At 42.2% G+C, this 20,432-nt stretch overlaps 1 protein-coding gene across 7 annotated transcripts in view; it reads left to right on the top strand.

Annotated features, from left to right (window-relative positions):
* CUX1 (cut like homeobox 1) overlaps positions 1 to 20,432 on the top strand; it is a 268,969-nt gene that overhangs the window by 41,127 nt on the left and 207,410 nt on the right. For all 7 annotated transcript variants that reach the window (XM_038157828.1, XM_038157826.1, XM_038157829.1 and 4 more), the window contains exon 2: positions 9,989 to 10,099. In XM_038157828.1, the coding sequence (XP_038013756.1) occupies positions 9,989 to 10,099 (111 nt within the window). The remainder of the gene's footprint in view (positions 1 to 9,988; positions 10,100 to 20,432) is intronic.

Raw genomic sequence — 20,432 nt, 5'->3', positions numbered from 1 at the left:
CCTGTGGTTTAGGATTTTAAACTTATAACAACAAGAAATTCCAAGTTATGCCTAGCCCCATCTTTCCAAACCATATTTGTCATGGTAGGATAGTTTATTCACCCATTATCCCATTTCTGCAATGCCCAAAAACATGAAAAGGGAGCAAAACACGAGGTGATCAGTTCAAGTCCGTGGTAATTTTTTCCCATCCCTGAAGGAATTACTTTATTGAAATGTGGTTTTAAAAGTATTTTTAGGTTGCTTTTTCAGTGTGTATTTATACTTTTGTTGGTAAATATTTTATATCCCAATGTTAGGAAACAGCTGAAGTAGCTTTGAGATTGGAAATTGCATTTGTAGACTGAAGGATTATTGAGTGGTGGCTGGGATGGACTCAGTCTGTAATGGTTAACCTTGTTTAAAAAATTAAAATTAATAACACATTTAATAAAATTAAAATAGTAAATTTTTTTTCTAGAAGACAGCATGGTTAGGAGTTGGGAGAAGTTGACTAAAAGCTGAGCAATAAATTAATTTTCATTTAGAATAAAAATAAAAAAGCTTGAGTTTGTTTATTTTTTTCTTTTTCAAACAGCAAGTTCCCACAACTCACACTGAAACACACCTGTATGTGTATATATATTATTGATTTATTGGTGGCAACCTGCATAGCAAGTTACAAATCCTGGTCTGTGTTACAGGACGTGTCTTGCTTAAAGCCTGGTCATGCTTCATTTACCAGCTCAGCTCAGGCTGGAAACCAGAGTAACTCAATCCTTTAAATGATGTAACAGAGCTTAGTTAAAGAGTTGAACTTTCTGATACTTAAACCACTCCTTTAAGACTGGGTTTTACTTTGATCTGGGGTCAAAAGAATTATTTAATGTAGCTCATGAATCTGATCTTTCTTGGAAGTAAGACATTTGCTGAAGGTGTGTTATTACAAAATGGCAGAATAATCTCCTTCCTCCTGAGCATGGGCTGCTGCATTTAGGCTTCAGACAAATGGCAAGAGTATTGCAATCAGTAGTTTGTACCTGTTCCTCAGTTAATTGCCTTTTATTTATATGTTTTTCCAATTTAAGGGCCAAAACTCTTTTTAAAATCGTCTGCCAAAAATTTCATTTGTGGCCCATGGGTGCTGTGCTCCTCCTGTGTGGTTTGCTGGGATCAGGAGCACAGTGAAGGTGTTTTGTGGCCCATGGGTGCTGTGCTCCTCCTGTTCTGTTTGCTGGGATCAGGAGCACAGTGAAGGTGTTTTGTGGCCCATGGGTGCTGTGCTCCTCCTGTTCTGTTTGCTGGGATCAGGAGCACAGTGAAGGTGTTTTGTGGCCCATGGGTGCTGTGCTCCTCCTGTTCTGTTGGTTTGCTGGGATCAGGAGCACAGTGAAGGTGTATTTTGGCCCATGGGTGCTGTGCTCCTCCTTTCCCGTTTGCTGGGATGAGGAGCACAGTGAAGGTGTTTTATGGTTCATGGGTGCTGTGCTCCTCCTGTTCTGTTTGCTGGGATCAGGAGCACAGTGAAGGTGTTTTGTGGCCCATGGGTGCTGTGCTCCTCCTGTTCTGTTTGCTGGGATCAGGAGCACAGTGAAGGTGTTTTGTGGCCCATGGGTGCTGTGCTCCTCCTGTGTGGTTTGCTGGGATCAGGAGCACAGTGAAGGTGTTTTATGGTTCATGGGTGCTGTGCTCCTCCTGTTCTGTTTGTTTGCTGGGATGAGGAGCACAGTGAAGGTGTTTTATGGCCCATGGGTGCTGTGCTCCTCCTGTTCTGTTTGCTGGGATCAGGAGCACAGTGAAGGGGTTTTATGGCCCATGGGTGCTGTGCTCCTCCTGTTCTGTTTGCTGGGATCAGGAGCACAGTGAAGGGGTTTTATGGCCCATGGGTGCTGTGCTCCTCCTGTGTGGTTTGCTGGGATCAGGAGCACAGTGAAGGTGTTTTATGGCCCATGGGTGCTGTGCTCCTCCTGTGTGGTTTGCTGGGATCAGGAGCACAGTGAAGGTGTTTTGTGGCCCATGGGTGCTGTGCTCCTCCTGTTTGTTTGCTGGGATGAGGAGCACAGTGAAGGTGTTTTGTGGCTCATGGGTGCTGTGCTCCTCCTGTTTGTTTGCTGGGATCACAAACGTGGTGGAGCTGTCTGTTCTCCCTCAGTGTCCTTCTCCATTCCCTGTGTGTGTGGAGGGCTGAGGAGGGGACAGGGGACATTGCTCCTGCCCCTGCTGGCTGTGACAAGTGGAATGGATGGGAAGGGCAGCCTGGCCTGCTGGGACCCAGCATCTCCAGACTGGTTTTCGTGTTCTCTGTGGCCACTGCAGCCACGGGGTAATTGGCTGCTGTGGTGTGGTCAGGCCTATGGTCAGGATGGCCGCTGGCTTTGTGCTTTGGTCAGCCTCTGATCAACCAGCAAGATAGGAGCTCAAACAGATGGACTTGGCACTGGGTCTTGCCCAGGCAAGGGCTGTGCAAGCAGCAGTGAGTTTTTCCTTTGGTTTCCCATAATTGATTTAATTTGGCAGAAGAAGATGCAGTTTGAATCCCCACCACCCTGTAGCTGCCCTCAAAGTCACAAATATTAAGCTAAGGCTTTTTCTTTTTTTTTTTTTTTGTTTCTTTCACAGTGATGAACCAGCATGTACATGATGAACTTAATTTTAGCTGTAGAAAGCCAGCACAGGGCAGTTGAGCAGGTGTTCACAGGGTTGTATTGTGATTTTACACCACAGCCAGTGCATGGTGGGTGAGCAGATTGCTCCAAGCTGGAGCAGCCCTCACCACTTCCCACTGTCCCCTTGCTAGATCCATCTGAAATCCTCCTTTCTGGGGAGCCTCACTGCAGCAACACTTAAATTAACTCATTACTTTTTGGTTTTTTTCAGTTGTGGGTATTGAAGCAACGGGTCTGAACTTTTGTTTTTAGGCGTGTGAAATGGTGGTGTGGGAAGGGGGTGAAGCTGTAGGCAGCTCCCTGCTGGGACGGGAGCCGTGGCTGGCTGGGGATGTGCTGTGCTTGCAAAACCAAGGGAGCCCTCTCCCCAGCAAACACGCACTTTTCAGGAAGTTTATGTCCTTCCAAAGTGTGATGAACTGCAATGCAGAATCAAGCAGAGTGTTAAGGAACTGTGGAGTGGCTTTGCTGACAGATTCTCTGCTGGATATTGAGCCCCAGCTGTGGGTCTTTGGTGGTTTCGCTCTGTGGAGCTGCTGGGGGAAGGCTGGGAAAGGAGCAGGCTGGGGGATGCAGAGAGCAGGGAGTGCTGCTGCCCCTGGGAAAATCCACCCTCCAGGTGGGATTTAGCTCACCCAGTGCTCGAGGTGAGTGGTGCTGCTGTAGGGCTGAGGTGAGGGTGGACCTGCTGGGAACAAAGGGATTAGTGATGCTCTGGGGTAGAAAATGAGCAACAGGAGGAGGAGAGAAGCTTTGGGGTGAAGGTTGAGGGTGCTGTGAATGAAGCCTGAGCCTTATTTCTGGAGAGAGGGCAGAGCACATCACTCACCTGGTGCCCCTGTGAGCAGGGCTTGAGACTCTCGTGCCTGGCACTTGTGCAGCCATTCTGCACCTGGGCTTGAGGAGGATGGAAAGGGAGTAAATAATGCAGGAAGAAGGAAAACTGCCTTTGAAACAAATAGGCAATATTTCATTATTTTCTTGAGTGAGAGAAAAGGCCTGTTCAGTACAGACCTTTGGCATTGGATAGCCTCCAGTTCTTTGCATTTTCTAAAAAGTTTTGAATTCAAGGTGTAGAAGAAAAGACAGGAATAATCATCTTGGCTCTGGCACTGCCAAGCTTTCCCCCTCACAGTGCATTTGTTGCTGGCATCAGTATCTGTGTGGCTTCTTTCTGCTGATTGCAGCTCCTTTTGAAAAGCCAGTGCTACCTTTCCCCTCTTGCAAGATAGTTTGATAGGCTCTGCCTGCATTGTGGCACTGGCTGTTCTTGTGAGCAGACAAAGCCACAACACCCTTTCTTTTTACTTTTTCCTTTTGGTTTTGGTTTTTTGTTGGGTTTTTTGTTTGTTTGTTTGTTTTGGTTTTGGGGTTTTTTTGTTTGTTTTTAGTAGCCTGCTAATTAAGATAATTTTATTGATGGCTCCATTGGCACCTCTGTTCTTGCACTCTTTTTTCTATGCAGTGGCCACCACACACGTTGACTCCCTGTCCCTAAAGTATTGCGTAGAGCCCTCAATTTGTTCCAGTTAAAGCTTGCTTAAAAACTTACTTGGAGTCAAATTACTTCAGTATGCGGAATAAAATGCGTTTATTGAAATTTTCTAACTAATTTTGTGTGTGAAAGGTACTTGCATCAGTTTGCCAAGTGGCAAAATGCTTCCTAAGAAATGTGTTTTAATGCTTGTGGGTTTTTACTATTTTTTTCTTTCCTCTGGGAGTGTAAATTACAGGTATTCTGCTCTTTGTTATTTGTTCAGCAGTCACTGTTGAGTTGTAAGATGGGATCGTGGTTCTTGAGATGTTGTGCTCTTGTTGAACTGTCTGGTCTTTCCTTCTGCTTGTTTTAGAAAGGGCCTTTACAGCAAGGCTGGCACCAGCTCTGCTCACAGAATCCTTACAATGTTTTACCTTTCTAAGCACTTTCAGCTTAGAACTGGGCTGCCCTTTTACAGTCAAAACAGAGATTAATAAAAATTCCCAGTGTCAGCTCTGTGGTTGCTCCCCCAGTCATAATTTAGAGCTTTATCAGGTGAACATGGCTTTGTTTTTCCAGAGTAACACACCAAGCTGCAAAGCAGTTTATAATTTCTGAAATATTTTGAAATACTTGTATAATTGGTACATTGACTTCTGGACAGGTGCAAACGATGGGGTTTTGAGACTGAAGGGTGAATTGCCTCATGGAGCAGTCAGGGAAAGGTAAAATTTCCCCAGGACAAGTAGACTGTGAGTGTGCAGAGTTGTGCCAGATGCTTCTACACTGGTGTCATCCTGGCACCAGGAAATTTTCCTTTAATAGGAAATTAAAAATTGCAAAAAGCTACCTTGAGAGCTTTGATAGATCTGACAAATGCACTCCTGTGAGAGGATGAAAACAGAAATGAAACTTCTGAAAATTCCTTTCAGTAGCAGATTATCAGTAGACTGGGGAACTGATTGAACTGGTGATAAAAGGAAATACCTTAAGTACACAGAAACAGGATTTCAGGGGAAGTGGTTAATGCTACATTTACTGGTAGAAAATTCCTAATCTACATGAACTTGTGGTTTGTGTTGGTCCTTGTCATAGGTAAAATGAGTTTATGGTGAATCCCAGAATCATTAACGTTGGAAAAGACCTCTGAGATCATCAAATCCAACTTGTGACTGATCTCTACCTTGACAACTAAACCAGAGCACTGAGTGCCACATCCAGTTGTTTCTAGAACCTTTCCAGGGTTGGGGACTCCACCACCTCCCTGGGCAGCCCATTCCAATGCTTGACCACCTTTTCTATGAAAAAATTCTTTTTGGTGTCCTGTAATCTCTGCAGCCATGCTTAAGGCTTTCAAAGGCACAGCTTGGGCTTTGCATCCATGTCTGGAAGCCAACCTGGAATAATCAGTTTGTCTTAAAGTTGTGATATGTGTTTCTTGCTCCACTGTAGGAGCTTTGTGGTAAATGCAGCAAGGATTAAACATTTACATATGGGAGAATTACAAAAGTTTGGGATACAGTTATGTCACAGTACTTATAGATGGTTATTACAGGTTTTTGTCACTCCTTCCATGTGGGCCATGGCAATACTGGTTCAAAGCAGAGACTGAGGCCTAGTTCTGGTTGTTGGAGCAGCTTTTGGGGGAATTGGGATGCTGAAGTGTGGTGGTTTTTGGTTGTGAAATGCCCATGGCAGGGCAGTCCCAGTAACTGTTAGATGTGGGTGAGGGAACAGAAACTTCATAAACAGCCAAGCAAGTTCAATTTCTTTCTGAAATTTCAATTTCTTTCTTTTCCTAAGTGACTAATTTTTAGGACTCAACTTTGAGAGCAGTCACTCAGCAGCTCCCAGGTCTCAGGCATGGAAGAGCTGACTTGAATCTTCTTATTATGGGAAGGAAAGGCCTTGTTGTGTTTAACTGGTCAGTGGTGCAGACCTGCTGCTGGGTGATTATCAAAGTATGCATCTGGTAGGCAAAGACATGTCAGCAGTAAAGGAAAACAGCCTTGAAACTCGCCTGCAGTGAGCCTGAAGTTTCATAATTACTTGGGGTCAAGCTAATTGCAGGCTGGTGCCAAAAGGGGGATTCCACAGTGCCCTGACTCCAGCTGTGCTCTCCCACCTCCCTGCTGTAATGGTGCCACTCCTCGTGGGCACAGCTGGCCCTGGACAGGGAGCTGGCTCAGTGCAGAAGGTAGGAAGGGAAGGGTGAGATGTTTCCAGCAGGCTCCCTGTGCTCTGGTGGGTGCCATGCAGCCGCGTCACCCTGGGGTGACAGAGGCAGGATGAGCAGGGACTCCAACAGGGTCTGGAAATACCTGAGTTAAGAGGACATAAATTCACTCCAAGGTGATTGTTGTTACACTGGATAGTGGATTGACCCTCCTAGTTTTAGATGTTTTATTTCTATACTGCCTGAAAGAAAGCCTTTAATGTTTGTTTTCTGGGGACTGTTTCTAATGACTCCCACACTTAGGAGCATAAGACTTTCTTGTCTCTTCTCCTCCCACTGCCTCCCTCCCACCCCCAGTAAATTTGTTGAAATGGGTCAAAGTAGAAACCCTGGAGAGAGTTCTTTAGTTATCTCTGAACTGTGCCTGCCCTAAATCGATGGGACTTTGGGGCAGGGGGAGGGATAATGGTCTTGCTTGTTCTCTCAAGATGTGCTCCAAGCAGTGGCTCCCTTTCTGCAGGTGACTCTTTTGGGCCAGAAAGTTCATTAGCCAGTGTCAAATCAGTGGAACTGAAGCTTCCAGGCTTTGAATCCTTTCCACAGCCAGGTCACTGCTGCAACACCTTTGAGCCCTGGTTTTTGTTTGCTTTTCATTGGAGCCCTTTTGATTTCAAAGGGAAGGATGAAGGATGATACTGAGACATGGGCTCCTATTTTTTGACTCTCCAACACACTTCTCTCTGTGCAGAATTATGTCTCCTTTTACTTGTTATCTACTTAGAGAGTGATTGCAAGGCTTGGGGAAGTGTTTATGTCTGAGTGTTGCAATGTACTCGGGTCTGAAATATTGATGTTACTACTATTTGCTCCTTAAAATGAGCTTGCTTGCAGAAATAATGCATTGGCCACGTTAAATTTTTCTTTAAGACTGGGCTATCTCATAAGATTAAATCACAAAAGTATGAAAAATCTGCCATTAGTCCTTGTGGGTTGTAATGCTGTATCTATTATTAGGTTTAAATAAATGAAACTTGCATTGTACACTGTTCAGATCAAGTAAGGAAGAAAAGATTAGCAATTTTCCAAACAGTTTTGATTTGGGTTTTATTAACTATGACATGGCTTGAAGGTTTAATACCTTCTTTTGTATCAGATCATGGGGTTAGATACCTGCTGCTCCTCAGCTGGAATTGCATCTCACACTCTCAGTTGCTCATCAGTGCAAGATGTGGAGCTCCAGCCCCCAGAATCAGGCAGCTCAGAGCAGTGGTGTGCTGGCACCTCTCCTTGGTGATATCTGTGCCTGATGTGTCACAGGAGGAAATGTTTTGTGGGGAGGAATGATCAGACCTGTCCCAGATGGAATTCAGAATGCAATGGGAAGAAGCCTGGTGTAAGTGTGCCATGGCACTGGTATCAATCAGGCAGTGAGGTGAGAAAGTCCTTTGTCATTTGCTACCTGACTCTTCATGGTAGCACAAAATATGGAATCGATTTATTTTTTAATCAGTTCTTTTTGTTTCTTCTCTCTAAACGTGGAAGCACAGGTCTTTAAAATCTTGCTTTTCCATTGCTCAGGTTCCTTGCTAGGGATTGATACTGGAAACCAAAGCCCTTGGTTCTTTGCTCCACTGAAATTCCCTCTTACTTCATGATTTGTGTTTTCTTTGCTTGGCTCTAAATGTGTGCTTCCTTTTTAAATATAGTTTTCCAAGTTTCTGGCCGTACCAGATTGTTTATATTTTTTAAAAGCCTTCTGCTTAGCCGTTATATTGCTCTTTATAGTTCTGCTTAACCACATTGGTTTCTGTTGCTCTTTTTTCTTGCATAAACTTAGCTGGGATGAATTTCAAATGTGGTTTATCCAACTGTTAAGTATTTCCCACTTTTCTGCAATAGATTTCACATATGTTACAGAATTCCAAACCAAGATCTGGTGGACATATTGCCCTGTTTCTTTACCCAAAGTCAGATATAGAAGGATTTTTAAGCATTTCAGTGACAATATTTAGGTCACTGGTTCCAGCATGCTGCTTGGCTTCAAATCCATTTGTCCCATTGAGCTGGTTTCCAAGGATTAGGATAACTATGGTCCATACATTTATTAAAAAAAAAAATCTTAATTTTGTGCTCATAAACCTAAAGGGAAAAAAATATTGGTCCTCTTGAGTTGAGAACTCAAAAGGTTTTTTATTTTCCATCCAGAGGTCAAACTATGGAGTTCCATAAGACACATGTGCATCCATCCAGGATTTACCCATTCAAAAATGTATGTAAAATTAGGAATTAGGCTTTTCAGGGTATTTAGATGGTAGTATTTGTATCTAGTAACAAGTCAGCAACTTGACCACCTATTTGGGGTCAGTGTGACCTGACAGGAGGTTCCAGGCTTCTGCTTCTGGTCCCTTACAGGTGGTTGAGTTATGAACAAATTCCAGAAGTGTGGCAAATTTCTGGTATAAAATTGGAGAATAATAGGAGTTTTGCAGGCAGGTTGGAGGCACCTTGGCAGAGGCATGAGGTGAAGGTAGTCTTGCTCTAGTTGTTCTCACTTTTCATGAAGTTTTCTCATAGCCAGGTTTTTCTCTTTTCTGAATTAATAAGAGGATAAAACAGTGCCAAATTTCTTTTATGAATTCTTAATTCTCCCAGTGACCTGGGGAACAATGTCTGTAGCTGAAGGGAGAGGTTTGCCTTTATTTTTTTGTATTATGTGGAAATATTGCAGAAGAGGCACCAAGGGACACAGAAGATTGAGTGCTGTTGGTTTATGCACTGATAAGTGACCCGTTCAATCTATTATGGTGACATTTGGAGGCACAGCACTGAGTGGAGGAATTGGGATGGGGATAAAACACTTGGAAAAAGCTGGAAAACAGTGGGAGCTGTGCTTCAGCTCAGTAGAAACTGTTGGAAGATACTCTGGCATTCATCAGGTGCTAAAAAAAGATATGTTTTGAAGAAGAAATGGATATACTTGCTAATAACCTTGGAGGAGCAGATTCCAGAAAGATAATTTTGTATTCAAATAAGGCAAGACTTAAATGGAAGAGAGCACTGCAGTGGCAGTATGGAAATATATACAGCATGTCATAGGGAATTAAGAGTAACTGAGGTGTAACCAGTCCAGATTCAAGTATAAGGTTAACCAATATTTGAATTAATAAATTTTTATTATAGGATAACTCAAAATGGGGAAAACCAGTATCTTTAAAAAGAGCAGGCAGGTGAAAATAAACCTGGTTTGAATATGACCAAGATGTGTAATCTTCACTGGATGTGGGAATTTATTAGGAGGTGTGGATTGTGTGCCATTGCTCCTGTCCTCTGTGATGCTGGGGTGGAGCCATGAATAGTTTTGAGGAAAATGGTGATGTTTTGGTTGCAAGATGGAACCAAAAGGCTGTAGCCCTTCATTTGCAGTTATTCGGTAGGTCAGATCTCTGGAAGCCTGGTGCTTGTTCTGTGCTGCTCCCTAACCCTTCCATCTCCATATTCCCAATAACATGATGTATATATGAGGGCTTTTGGGGTTTTTTTTATTTCTGTGATGAACAAAGCTGTGACTGAATTTTTTTTTTTCCTTCTTTTTTCCCCTTTTTTTTTTTTTGGTGGTTTTTTTTTTTTTTTGGTGGGTTTTTTGGCTTTGTTTTGTTTTGTTTTGTTTATTTTGTTTACATTTCTTTACAGAGGGAGCTCGATACCACAGCAACAATATTGGCGAACCGGCAAGATGAAAGTGAGCAGTCCAGGAAAAAACTTATTGAGCAAAGTCGTGAGTTCAAGAAAAACACTCCAGAGGTAAGGAGAAAAGCTCTCCCAGTCTTCTGCTCTAGTAGGTGGTCTTAGGCATGTGGAAGTGATGATCTCTTCTTAATGGTTTATTTCTATAATTTTCTTGTATGTATTGCCAGGTCCTTATCTGCCTATCTCTGATGTTTTCCTCACCAGGGAGCTTTTGCATTCTGTAAATACTGAAATGTGGATTGATGATTTTAGAGGAAGCATTGACACTGGCCTTCAAACAGGCTTGCTCTAAATTATATAATAATATAAAACCTGGAGAATTGCAAACAAAATTCTTCACCAATCCAAACTCTCAGGGCACTTGGATGTAGAAAGTGACATTTTGCTGCCTAAATAAATCTATATCAAGGGCATAACTTCAAAGATGCTCATTTTCCCATCAAAAATCAAATGAAGTTTCACTGTTGATTTCACTGGAAACACAACAAGGTCAGGGCTGAGCCAAACTCCCCTGGGAGGATGTGCATGGAGCACAGGTGTGGGGTAAAACTTGGGGGGTAAAACCAGTGGGGAAACTGGGGAAGGTGAATATGGTGTGTGAGAAGCTGGGAGTGTTTAAACTCCTCATGTGCAGTCACCTCGAACCCAAGATCATCTCGCTTGGTTCCCTGCAGAAAGCAGAGCAGTGCTCAGGGCTGGCTGGCTCTCTGTTTGTTTTGTGGATTTGGGTATTTTTCCCCCTGCTGATTGCCAGCAATCTGTTCATCCAGGAATGTTGTGGCATTTCAAAGCCAGTTCCAGATAACTGATATGCCAGCACCGACTCCTTCCAAGGCTCTTCCTGGGAGGGGAGCAGCAGGCAGCTCTCCTAACCCTCAGTGCTGCTTCTCCAGCAGCAGATGCTGCTCTGCACCCTGGGGATGCTGACCCACGCAGGGGGGAGCAGGAGGCACTCCTGGGGAAGAGGCAGTGTTGTTTCTCTGGTGCCCTGAGGAGGGTCTGTGGGGCAGAAATCAGTTCTCTTTGAAGAAGAGAGAATTTGGGGAGTGCAGCTTTGAAGGAGCAGGACCTTTTAAAAGGTGTAAAAGAATTTGAAGAGTGAGTTCAGGAGCTGTGAGAGGGTCAGCTTATTCCCTTTGCAAACTACTGGGGAGAGAAGTGAAAGAATATGGAGAGCATAGGAAATTGTAGAGAATCCAGAAAATATATGGAATTCTGGGGCCACATTTTCAATTGTTTGCTGAAAGCTTAAGTTCATACTAAAAAACCTAACTTGTTTCCTGCTGCCTTCCTTTTTTTCCTGTAAGTAAAATGACAAATTCATTGTAGCTGCCAGTTCCCAACTGATGGCATGTTACAGGTTTCAGGAGGATTTCATGAAGCCAGTTTGTTTTCTTTGGAGGAGAAGAGGAGCAACAGACAAAAACCCCCAAGACCCTACACTTTTAAAGGGCATTGTGAGAACACCTTGGTAGCTCAGTGGGAGAGGCAAACAGATCCTCTTGTAATTACTTCTAAGATATATAGTGGGAAATTATATGCAATTAGTCCTTTCCAGTAAGGAGGATACAGAAGTGAAATCATTGGATGGAAAGGTTTTAACTATTATTTTACAAAATACAATTCTGCAGCCTCTGTTCTCTTCCAGAATACACGAGTTTTATTTATTCAAGGACTGCATTCAAAACAATACTCTGAACATCCCCAGTGTTTGAGGAAATTGGGATCTCTGCTAGGTTCTACATCCTCATCTTTGTCCTGGGACCCCTATGAAACCACATTTCCTTTAGAACCTTGCATGAATTTCTTTTGGTTCTTTCTCAGTCTGCCTTCTCTGCCATGGTGCTCTTCTGCAGCTTTGTTTCTGAAGAGCAACTTCTGCTTCCTCTGACAGAGAATGAAAAAGGGATCAAAGAACTAGAAGGAAGCATCTGAACTGTAGGAATAGGCAGCTGTAGCCAGCCTGAGATGTAGATTTTGTCCCCAGGGGTGTGGAGGGAGCTCAGATGGGGAAGGTCTGTCCTGTCCAAGGGATTTGCTGTGGTAGATGGGGTTGTCCAGCTGGAAAACTGCACTGGATTTCCTCCTCACACAAAGCTTACAGCTTGTGCAGTGCGTGCTCGCCTTCAGTTGTTTCTTGCACTCCCAAAAAGCAGGGAGCTCCGTGAACACTTCTCAGAACTTCAGCAGTTTTGGGAGGCAGTTGGAAATCAGGAGGAGGGATCAGTAACTGCAGCTTTGTCTGGAAACCTCCCCAGGATGAGAAACATCCTTGAGGTGGACAGGGAATGCACAGGGGGACACTGGCATCTCCAAACGGATACATTTAAGTTCCTAAAACATCCAACGTGCTCTTTCTCATAACAAAAAAGTTCTGTGGGAGAAAACCAGCCTGGATGCAGAGTGTTCTTCAGAGAGATAAATAACCCAGTGTACAGCTCAATTTCAATTTCCACCATGAAGTGACAACTTTCTTGGCATTAAAAGAAGAAACAAAGCCACAAAGATGGAATTGTTAAATGTAACAATCTGTTTCAGAATTGTACTTTCCATTTTGTGTTTCACCCTGCCTGCATCCCTGTCAGTGCAGCCCTGGTTTAGGCTGTGCCAGCATCTCTTTTCCCCTTCCTTTGCCAGTCCCACCATAAATCAGGAGACAAGTGAGCATTGCCTTGACTTTCCTATTCATTGCTGCCTCTAGACTTTCCATAATATCCCCTTGAAAGTTATCTCCTGTGCAGCAGAAAAGGATTCCAAAAATTCCTAATGAGGTTGAGGATACTTCTGTTTCTTCTTACTTTAAAAGTTGTGACAGATCTTTTTGGGTCATTTCTGCCTTCTTTGCAAATTATCAAATTGCTGCAAAAGCAATACAATGTTTTCATGTTTGGAGGAATGTCCCTAGGGCTTTTGGTATTTAAAAATGTTAAAATACTATTTCTGTCTTGGCATACTGGGAGATGACTCTGGGAAGAAGGATCTCATGTTTGGGAACTTTACGTGAACAGAAAATTCAGCAGGGATTGTGCAGAAACTTTCAGAAGGGTTCTTAACCTGTTATTGCAAAAATACTCTTTACCTCCTCACACCTTTTAGGAGGTCATGTCAGACCTGCTGCTCATAGATGTTTTAGAGTATTTTCAGTCTCAATTTGGTTCCCCCTGAAAAGCTACTGTGGAAGGCTGAGTCTGGTCAGGAGATTACTTGAAACATCAATTTTACATGACTGTTACTTGGAAGACATCTCAAAATATATCATGTGAATTGCCAGCCTACATCAGATGATTATTTTCTCACAGTGACAAATCCTGAACTGTTGTGACCAACTGTGGTATTTCTGGGGTATTTTAACCTCTGTGAAATTCTTCTTTTACTTAATCCTGTCCTCATATGTCAATTCTGGTGTGAATAACAGAATGTTTGAATGGCCATCTTTGAGAATTGGGGATTTTTAGTCTCTAAATAATTCCAGGTGCACAGGTTAATCATTTTTGGCATGAAGTGTAGATAGTTCCTAATGTTGTTGTTGTTCCTTGCTTTTTTTTAAACCCAGTATCTTAGTTCAGTAACCACTTTTTGCTTACCTATTTCTGTTTTAAACATTGAAAAGCTTATCTAATACTTTCACTTTTAAGCCTGTTTAACCTGCAACTCTCCATAGCTTTTCTCTAGGATTTGGCCAGGTAATATGGAGCTGTGGGGTTATCACCAGGCTCACCTCAGCCAGGGGTCACAAGACAGAAGCCCAGCCTGGGGGACCTGGGTCAGCTGCTTTTGGGAAATGAAATAAGCAACTACTTTTGTACTGGGAGATGATGAGCTCTGCAAAATGAGGCAGATGTGAGGTGCCTGCATAGAGGCCAGAATTAGACAGGAGCTTGCCCTGTTGCTGTGGGCCCTGGTTTTTATCCTGATGTAAAATAATAAATTGGATGGGTGATTCCTCCCTGGTTTTGCCCTTTGCAATTTCTGGGCTGTAAATGAACTGAACTGGTGAGACCGAGAAAGTCAAGATTACCTTTAAATGCCCAAATTCCCCCCTGAATCCTGTAAAGCAGATTAAAGGTTCAGTGGGCAGAGTTATGGAGGGACGTGGGAGAACCTCTAAGCACAGAAACATAAATTCTCAAACAAAGATGCTCTGGAAAATGGAATAAGGGAAAGTGCTAGAAAACAAAATAACACCTGAACACTGACTGGGTGGAGGGGGCAGCCTGCTGACCCAAGCCCTTGGTTCATCTCAAATAAATGACATTTACCTGCTTATGTCAAAGCTGTTTTCAATCAGTGTCACCCAAACCATCCCCATCCTGCTCCATCACAGTTCTGCAGTGCCCCAAATAGAAAGAAAGATGCCTGTAAAATCTTCTGTTACACAAGTAATGCTTTTATTCTTCATGTTGTGTGTCAAGGTGATGCAAATCTTTAAGATCCAGAAGCTTTAAAAAAAACAAAACATTATAATTGTAAGTCATAAGGAACAAAAAGAAATTAAGACAGTTATTATGGAAGGGCTCCATTTTTCAAAGTGCAAAATTCTTAAATTCTTTGTCTCCAGTGTTTCTGGACTGTTGTATTGAAATAGCCAGTCTCTACAGCAAAATAGAATATAATTAAGAGTAAAAAAATTAAATAATTCTGCTGCTTGAATTAGTTCTTGAAATGAGAGCAGGATTTTCAGAATTGTGGGTAATGTTGATTCCCAGAGACTTTGCTCAGTCAACTTTGGTCTAGTCTGTGTGACAAAGTGGAAATGATAACAAAATCTACTGAAAACACACAGTCTGTCTGAGGATAATTGATGTTCTCAGTGTCTGTGTACAGAGGGGTGAATATTGATTTGCTGCCATCTACAGCTGGGTTGTTCCACTCCTTTTATTGTTTTCTTTTTTCCTTCCCCCCCTCCTTTTTCCTTCTCCCACTCTCCTCCTCTTTTTCCTCTCTTCTTCCCTCTTTATTCTTTTTTTTCCCTTTCCCTCCCAGTTTTCTCTTTTTTTCCCCCTTTGATGAACACCTCTTCTTTAGGATAATATTTAGGTGCCATGTCCTACCTTCCCACATTTTTATTTTTAAGAGCTTTGTTTGCCAGGCAAATTATTTTTATGATAATTTCTACTACATGGGCTTGGTATTTCAAAAGCTAAATGGAGAAGTATATTATTACTATGATGTGACTCTTCCAGAAAAGTAATAAAATCTATCTCCATATCTTTAAATGTGATCTAAACACCAGTCTTGTGGAGTCAGAGGGGTTAAATCAGGTCTAACCTTATCCTGGATGGATTATTTAATACATATTTCACTTTAGCATAATCTCTTTGTTCACAGGAAACCATCAGACAGTGTTTCACATCAGTGTTTCTAACATCTATTTCTATATTATGATCTCTTGCTGCCTTTTTATTGGAAGTGAGAGGACACTAAAACAATTATAATTCACAGTTGTATTTCTCTAGGATTCTCCTAAAACTGACCTCCATTCCTACCATACTCAGTAAACTTCATTAATTAATTTTTTTAAATAATTGTCTTTATTGTCTTAACTTGTGCTGTTCCCAGCAGGGCAGGGTGGCAGCAGGATCTGTGCCATTTATTTGGGAATAACAGAGCTTGAGAAAGTCCTTTTAGCAAATGAGGGCATATTTTGGGGATTATTGCTATGTAGGATTTCATAGTTCGTGATTTTCAAACTCCATTTGGAAAGGTCTGAAGCCCAGGAAAGGAGTTCCCCTGACCTGCAGAAGTCAGGATTGTGTGGTGTGGTTTAGGCAGAGAAGTTTAATTTAAAGCATGTTTCTGAAAACACATGACCTAGTCCACTTTGAGTTCCTCTTCCTCTCTCCATTTGCTTTCAAGATACCATTAAATCAATTTTCTACAACACATTTACCTCAAAAGTATTTTTGTAAATCTGAAAATACATAGGCAATTTTCAAGAGCTCCAAAAAGACTCGAGAGGGGGACACATCTGATGCAACCAAACTCATTAGAGCAGCTGAACAAATTAATTCCTCTGAAGTCACTTGCTGTTAGTAATGTAGATTTCTTTCATTTGAGCATTTTCCTGTTGAGCATTCTTGAGAGCTGAGGAATTCACTTTCCTTCTCCCAGCCTTGGCCGCAGGTTGTGGATTTTGTAATGCCAAGGGTGCAGCATTTTCCATTGCAGAAAAGGAGAAAAGGGGATATTTGGGGTATTACTGTGGTTTACAAAGGGACACACTTGTAAGCAAATATTTACAAGTTAATCTCTCTTGTTAAGCCTTTGATGCTGCAGTGAGGTTCTGCTGTCACTGAGGCTGAAAGAAGGCAAAGCAAACAGTTTGTTTTTCCCTGCTTGTGCTTGCCTGTGCTTGAACCTTGCAGGGCTGACCCAGTTGGAAAGTGGCCAGAGCAGGGGAGGCTTGGGGGTGAGGGCTGAAAGAGGAGAACCTTTTCAAGGTCACAACTCAAGGAAAAAAAAACGGAGTCTGACAGAGCATTTGTCATCCTTCCTCCTGCAGGATGGTTGGACTTTATGGGGTGTGCATTAAGTTATAACGTGATTTATTGATGTATCATTGACTGGCTTTTAAGGGAAAATATTGTCATTTTGTTAGCTGAAATAACTGAGATTTTTCTCACTGTGGTACCAACAATTACCAGCCATTCTTGCTTTCTATTTTATGGCAAGCTAAGTATAAAACTTGGAATTTGTATGGAGATCACTCACAAAATGACTCTGAAGTTCAGTTCCTAAATTTCCTCTGAACAATAATAAGTCAATAAGTTGACTTATTTTCAAGAGTTATAAAAATAGTTTGACTCATTTTCAATAGTTTGACTCATTTTCAATAGTTTGACTCATTTTCAAGAGTTATAAAGACAACAGACATCAATATCCCTGCTCTTCCTTCCTATGTGTATTTACCAAGCGAAGAAATAATGAAACATCTTCAATTAGTATTTTGCCTCTTTTATTTTGGCTGTAAGCCTCAGCTCATCTGCACCACCTCAAAGTGACTCAGGTGTAATTAAAGGAACATGTTGTTCTCATTAAAATCACAATATTGTCACAAATAACTCTTTTAACAGGAGTTGCCAGTTAGGAGAGATTCTTGTTGCTCTGACAGTGGATAAGTGAATAGTTGGATGTGCTTGAAAGAAAAGCAGAAACTATTAATATGGGGAGTAAAAATACTCACAAACCAAATCCCCAGAGTACAAATGATAGTTTGAAGCTTTTCTATTAAACACCCTCCCAAATGCCCCAGTTTCTGCAGGGCCACTCTGTTGTTGTCAGTTTTGGATGAAGTTGATTTTTAAGGGGAGAAATGTCTGTAAAATGCTCTTAAAACCTATTTTCTTCCAGGAATTTTGCGTGTGTTTTGCTTGCTTAAAACAAAAAAATGCTTCCTGGTAACAATTTTAAAGTAAATTAAATGACAGATGAGAATTAGAGCAGTTGAGAGTCATTTTTATTTTGGAATTCTTTTTGCATTAACACATCTGCAGTGTTGATGAATATATGGAAAAATGAAATTGTGCTTCTATCCTGCCGTGTCTCCAGTGTGACAATAAATCACCTTTTTTTCCTTTTAAAATGTCTGGCCTTGTAATTTATGTTTGCATAACCCATTACTAAATTCGTAGTAGGTGTTTTAGTTGGCAGGCACAATTCCAGGGGTTCAGTGGACCTATTTTAATACAGAGCTTTTGTTACTGTTCATAATTATGTGTAGAAATATATGTGTTTTCTTAATTATAAAAAACCAGCCTGCTTTAACTTTGGATCTCTTCTCACTTCCTCCACACAAATAGTGCTTTAAAGCTTTGAAAGAATTAGTGCTTTTTTGACTTGAGAAAAGAAATGGATTTACCAGGCCGAGGGGTTTTTTTCCAGTTTTGAAAAAGCAAAACACAAAAAAAAGTAATAAAGTACAAAAAGCAAAGTTGTGATGCATCCCTGGTGCTATTTAGAATTTTGGAGGATTCTTTATATTTTATAGACCAGTTGTAAATATTTAGGGCAGCATCAAGACAGTATGCAAATAAAAGAAGTTTTATTAATAACCATTATCTGGCCTGTGGTAATAAATATGTATGACTCACATAGGAATAAACCCACCCAATAAATATAAAAGCCATACAAAACCATTAACAATTTTTAATGGACTTGCAGATGGAATAATTTAATGCAACTGTAGTTACTCAGGTTCCAGCTCCTGTAACTATTCCTCATCTCCTTGAAAGCTTTCATCTGAAATGCATTGCCACCATTCAGGATTCCACCTTGTCTCTGTTTAAAACCATAAAGCTGTGGTTTCACAATTTTTGAAGCACTAATGCTTATTTATGGCCATAGTTCTGCACTTTTTAAGTACAGAGGTGGTTATTTATCTATTGAACATCCAGTGACTTTTTAAAAAGGAAGTTTTTCTTCAGAAGCAGCAGCAGCACTAGGCCACTGTTGAGCAGGAAGGATGAGGAGTTGGGAACGACCTCTGTGCTGCTCCTGGGGATACCCTGGGACAGATTTCTTCATTCTTGTCACCCAGGGACACTGGGGTTGTGGTTCCCCATCCCTGCAAGTGTCCAAGGTTGGATGGGTTGGAACAGCCTAGACAGTGGAAGGTGTCTCTGTCCCTGTGGAACTGGATGAGCTTTAATGTCCCTTCCAACCCAACCCATGATTCTATCCCATGATTCTATTATTATTACTTATTAAGATGAGAGCTGTTAAAGGACCTAGACTTGAGACACTTCTGCCCCAAAATGGTTTTCTTGTGGTTCTCTGAAATGGAGAAAGCAATGAAAAATGCTCAGTTCATAAATGAAAGCAGTGTGGAATTAGATGTTAGATACAGCACCATCACATCTCATAAAAAACTTCTGCTGGGGTTTTCTATGTGCTTTGTTTCCTACTGGGTAAAACCCAGCAATTTAAAGTATTTTGAAGAATAAGTCAGGTTTGTCAGTGTATGTGTGTGTGTGTGTGTGTGTGTGGGCACCGAGAACCTTTTAATAAAATACTGCAAGAGCAACTTGTGTTGCTGGGCTGAATGCTGATAGATGAGCTGCTCCGAGGAAAACATTCTGCAAACATTCTGCAGGTTCAAAGCTGGTTTTAACCCAAGCCTTTCATCCACTGCGAGAGGGCGCTGGGAGTGCTCTAAAAACGCCCGAAGTGTTAAAGCTCCTGAGTCCTGTTTGTCAGAAGCCATTTGAGCCCAACTCTCCAGCACTTTCTGTGCACTTTGGGGCATGTCCACACCTGCAGTGGAGCTGTGCTAAGGCTGCTGGCGTGGCCGTGGCTCTCAGAGGCAGCTCTGATGCCTTCCTTGGCTGGCAGCAGCGGGCGGCTCCTTTCAAGCTGGCTGGGACTGTGAGCACCAGCTCCCAGTGCCACCTCTCCCAGGCCTTAATCAGACAAATTAACCTGTTGCTGATTATCCCCTTTGCATCCTGCTGATGAGGTGCTGAAGGACTGGGATGGGTCAGTCAGCAACACTCAGGGAAAACAAGAAGCCACAGGTGGGCTTGGGGCTGCAGTCACCTGCCCTGCCTGGCAGGAGCCAGCTTATCCTGCCTCCAGTGCCTGGATGCTTGACTGTCTGGAAACATCATCCCCTGCTCCTTGGGAAGCTCTGTCCATTGAAAGCACATCCACTGCTTTTTGGGAAACTGTCCATTGTCTGTGGGGAGCTATCCACTGCTCCCTGCACAAGCTTTTCAGGGCCTCCCTGGGCTGGGCAGTGCTCAGCTGGAGGAACTGGGATCAGATTCCCAAATCCCTTTTTTTTGCTTTCTAGCAAAACTCAGCCAGGCACTTGGTTCCAGGGAGTGGGCAATGGTCTCAGTGTCAGGCAGTGTGTGTGAGATCAGAAGGAAGATCAGCCAGGTTCACTTCCATTCTGATCAGTCACATTATCACTCACGGGAATGAAACTCAGCTTAAAACCAAGAGCTGGGTGTGAAAAGGAGCTCTCCAGTGTGTGCTACACCTTTAAACCCTGGCATCTTATTGCAAAGTGCACGTGTTGCTGCCCACAGTGCCTTTGGTTCATCCATGCAGGTAAAATGAGGGCAGCAATAAAGAAATGAAGTGCTCCTTTGTTAGGAAAGGGAAGACATTATTAGTCTAAAAAAAGATTCAAACAAAATCAGCTAACTGGTTGAAGTAGTTCTTCAATTAATGCTTGAAAAAGCAATAAGTTTAAAATGTTCTTTCAGTCAGTCACAGGGAAAGGCATATATTAAGCTCACCTGTTGAGAGGATTATCTCTGCTAAACACACTCATTTTACTTGAGACCAAAATAGATCCTTAAAAAATTAATACTGAAATAGGTTTACAGCCGATAGAGAGATTTCCTTCAGACCTGTTTTGTGGTGTGCTCATCTGCTTTTT

This window comes from Motacilla alba, chromosome 19 (genome assembly GCF_015832195.1).
Source record: "Motacilla alba alba isolate MOTALB_02 chromosome 19, Motacilla_alba_V1.0_pri, whole genome shotgun sequence".
NCBI classification, from domain to species: domain Eukaryota; kingdom Metazoa; phylum Chordata; class Aves; order Passeriformes; family Motacillidae; genus Motacilla; species Motacilla alba.
Note: the sequence above shows the minus strand (reverse complement) of the source record. Positions and strands in the feature narration are given on the sequence as shown.